Below are 3,421 nucleotides of genomic sequence, written 5' to 3' on the forward strand. Positions count from 1 at the left end.
CGCACACGGCCTAACCCCGGACACACATACACACACACACACACACATGCAGACCATCACTCCCCCGCGCACAGTCGGCGTTTTACCATTGCCGATAATACCTTCTACCCTCCTTTCCCCCCTCCCCTCCCACACAGACTCAGACACACACACACATACAGACAAACCATCCCCTTTCCCCTTTACCTGCAGTATGCTGATCTCCATCCTCTCCGGCTGGTCCGACCCCTGGGTCACAATCCTGCACAGCGCCGTGAAGTGGTTCAGCAGTCCGCAGGGCGCTCCATCCGGGGTGTGTACGGGGCACATGAAGCCCCAGGACTCCGGCAGCAGCTTGCGCACGGTGGTGGTGCGCATCTCCGCAAAGTAGGCTCCGCGGTGGACCGAACGGAAGTGGGAGAGGTAGCGGAAGAAGTTGAGCTTCTCAGCCACCACCTGCACATGCACACAGTGCGTGTGTGAGAGAGTGTCTGAAAGAGAGAGAGAAACTGGACCGTGATCAGAACTGGCGTGTGTTTTAATTTATGATCTTCGGAGCCGCGACGACGAGGGCAAAGCTCATGGTAGACCGAAGCGAGCTCCCCCGTGTAACCAGTGTGTGTGTGTGTATGTGTGTATATACCTGGCAAACCCCAATGCATATACATTCCAGTCACCATCTCCATTGCCCCATTCTCCAATATACACACACACATACAGACAGACAAACAGACAGATAGACACACACCGTAAATCCTGTCGACTGACTGAGGTCCAGTCCGTCTTTGGACATCAGGTTGCCCGTGTTGATCAGGTACTCGAACTTCTGACCAATATCAGGAAGCTTCTTGATCACGTTGTGCATGTACGACTCGCTCTGGAGTTGGGATTGTTGTTGGGGTGGCGGTGAGGGGGTGAGGGGGTCGAGGGGTTAAGGATGACGGGGGTGAGGGTGAAGGGGGCTCAGGTGGGGTGAGGGAGGTACTACGAACCACTGACGTTTGAAGCAGGTACCAGAGATAGGGGGTGGGGTGGTGGGGTGAAGATTACACGTGGGTTGGACAAGTGCGGACAAGGGTGGGAGGGTAGGAGATGCAACAATAAAACGCTGCAGCCGTCCAAAAATAGAACGGAGCTGCCTTTTTTTAGTCAGCGAGATGAGGTGAGGTGGGTTTGGGTGGGGGTGGAGAGGGCTGTGTGTGGCTGTGTTTTTTCCCAGCGAACACGGTGTGTGTTCTTCATTTCCCAACGGTGTCGTGTTCACTACGCGCGTACGGTGTGTATGTATATGTGTTTTGGGGGATGGTGCGGACTCCCCTTCCATCATCATCACCATTATCGTCACTGTCATGCAAAGCCCCCCTCTCTTCCCCTCTCTCTCCCCCCCTCTCTCCCCCCCTTCTCTCTCCCCCCCGCCCCGTTACCGTGAAGTCCACCGACTCCGGCTTGCTGGCCAGGTCCCTCAGGATGAGCCCCCTGGCCGTACCCAGCGCGTCCTCCAGCCTCTCCTTGAGGAACTTGAGCAGCAGGTGACCTGTGTGTGTATTGTTGTGTGTGTATTGTTGTGTGTGTTTTGGTGTGTGTGTGTGTTTTGGTGTGTGTGTGTTTATTGGTGTGTGTGTTTTGGTGTGTGTGTGTTTATTGGTGTGTGTGTTTTGGTGTGTGTGTGTTTATTGGTGTGTGTGTTTTGGTGTGTGTGTTTTGGTGTGTGTGTGTGTTTATTGGTGTGTGTTTTGGTGTGTGCGTGGATGTGTGTCGGTGAATCTGTTACATGTCGATCCGGGCCTGGTGCTGGCCAGAGGCACGTAACCGTGTGACCAAAGGGAACGACCGCCGAAGCACGTGTGTGTGTGTATGGGGGGGGGCTTAGAGGGGTTCATTGGTGAGGCATTGCTGAGGCGCCCGGGTAGGGTAGGGGAGGAAAGAAACCTCAAACCCCTCTCAAACCCCAAATGCCCCACCCCTTTCCCCCTTTTTCCTGCCATCCCCCCCCCACCTCTTAATTCCCCCCCCCCACACACACACACCTCCGCTCCCCCCCCTTCCCCCCAGCCCCCACCCCCTGCACCTCACCCCCTCACCCGGCAACAGGATCTCGTGGTGGGTGAGCGCATCCGGGTTGTCCTCCACGGCCGCCCCGGACACCAGCGCGTACAGCTTGTGTAACATGGCCAGGAGCAGGGCCAGCTTGTCCGCGGGGCGCTCCGGATCCAGGTGGATGAACACGTACTCGCGGAGGAGCACCTGGCCCACCTGGGGCTCAAAGGGGGGGGGAAAGAAGACGAACCACGAACGAGTGAAGCTGCTGGCAAGGAAAGACTGTACAAAGAACTCGAAAAAAACTTCCCTGTTAGTTCCCCTCCAGGGGAAGAGTTCTTCCCCTAAGGGGCGGGAGGTGGTTTCCGGGGGAGACGGGGTAGCATCACAAAGACCTGTACGCGCAAGCACACAGGCGCCTCAAACCCGCCACCCCCCCGCCACCCCCTACCCGCATCAACCCCTCTCACCACACGCACATGCCACACCATCAAACCCAAAGTTGACAACAAACCCGCACGATCCGACAGAATGCCGGTCCGCCCCACCCAACGCTTTCCATTTCCCCGCGTCAGCACATACACACACAAACACACACGCATGCTGCCCATCCTCTCTCCCCCCCCATTCCCGCACCTCGAAGTCGGTGGCTGAAGGGGGCTGCTCCAACACGACTCGGAAATGGCGACCCAGGTACTCGATACACTGCGCGCGTGTATGTGTATGTGTGTTTTGGGGGGGGGGGAGGCAAAGCAACAGTAACAGGTGGCGTTGTAACGGGGTGGGAAGAACGACGACAAGGACAACAACATGCACAGAAGTGTCCCAACAACAAGTTCCCAAATTACAAAAGAGGAGCGGCAAGAGAAGCGGTTCCGTGCCGACATCGACGTCCTCCCCAAGGCCTTCCCCCCATCGACATATCCCCCTCATCCCGGCTCAGATCATAAAAACACCCGCACCCCCAACTCGCACCCCGGTCCCCCCTTCCCTCCTCCTCCCGCCCTCACCCCACCCACGTACCTGCGTCTTCGTCCTCAGCTCGGGTCTGTCCGCCTGTCTGAGCAGCAGCTCGGCCCGCTCCGCGAGGAAAGCCGCCGCACCGCTGCCCGGGGCCGCACCCGCCACCAACTTGACGTACAGCTCCCGGTCGCTCACCTGCCCCCGAACCACCATAACCCACATCGGCATGGTCATCATTTTGTAATCTGCAATTAGGCAATCGACCCCACCACCACCACCACACACACACCCCTAACCACCGCTCCGCCAGCCACCTCGCGGCCTCCAGGAGGAGCCCTGCCCCATTTGCTACGAGGTGAGTGCCGCATGGCTCCATGAATCCACTAGAGTCGGGTGCTATGAGAAAAGAAGGTTGCCCTCAGACGCCCTCTGAGGCGCCCGT

At 58.0% G+C, this 3,421-nt stretch overlaps 1 protein-coding gene across 1 annotated transcript in view; it reads right to left on the minus strand.

Moving 5' to 3' along the window:
• VOLCADRAFT_95925 (uncharacterized protein) overlaps nucleotides 1-3,421 on the minus strand; it is a gene marked incomplete at both ends in the record, with an annotated part of 13,560 nt that overhangs the window by 6,821 nt on the left and 3,318 nt on the right. Inside the window, 6 exons of the mRNA XM_002955048.1 lie at nucleotides 187-435; nucleotides 728-856; nucleotides 1,404-1,513; nucleotides 2,061-2,232; nucleotides 2,653-2,721; nucleotides 3,040-3,224. Coding sequence (XP_002955094.1) covers nucleotides 187-435; nucleotides 728-856; nucleotides 1,404-1,513; nucleotides 2,061-2,232; nucleotides 2,653-2,721; nucleotides 3,040-3,224 — 914 coding nt within the window. The remainder of the gene's footprint in view (nucleotides 1-186; nucleotides 436-727; nucleotides 857-1,403; nucleotides 1,514-2,060; nucleotides 2,233-2,652; nucleotides 2,722-3,039; nucleotides 3,225-3,421) is intronic.

The sequence above is a fragment of the Volvox carteri genome (assembly GCF_000143455.1).
Source record: "Volvox carteri f. nagariensis unplaced genomic scaffold VOLCAscaffold_48, whole genome shotgun sequence".
Classification (NCBI taxonomy): Eukaryota; Viridiplantae; Chlorophyta; class Chlorophyceae; order Chlamydomonadales; family Volvocaceae; genus Volvox; species Volvox carteri.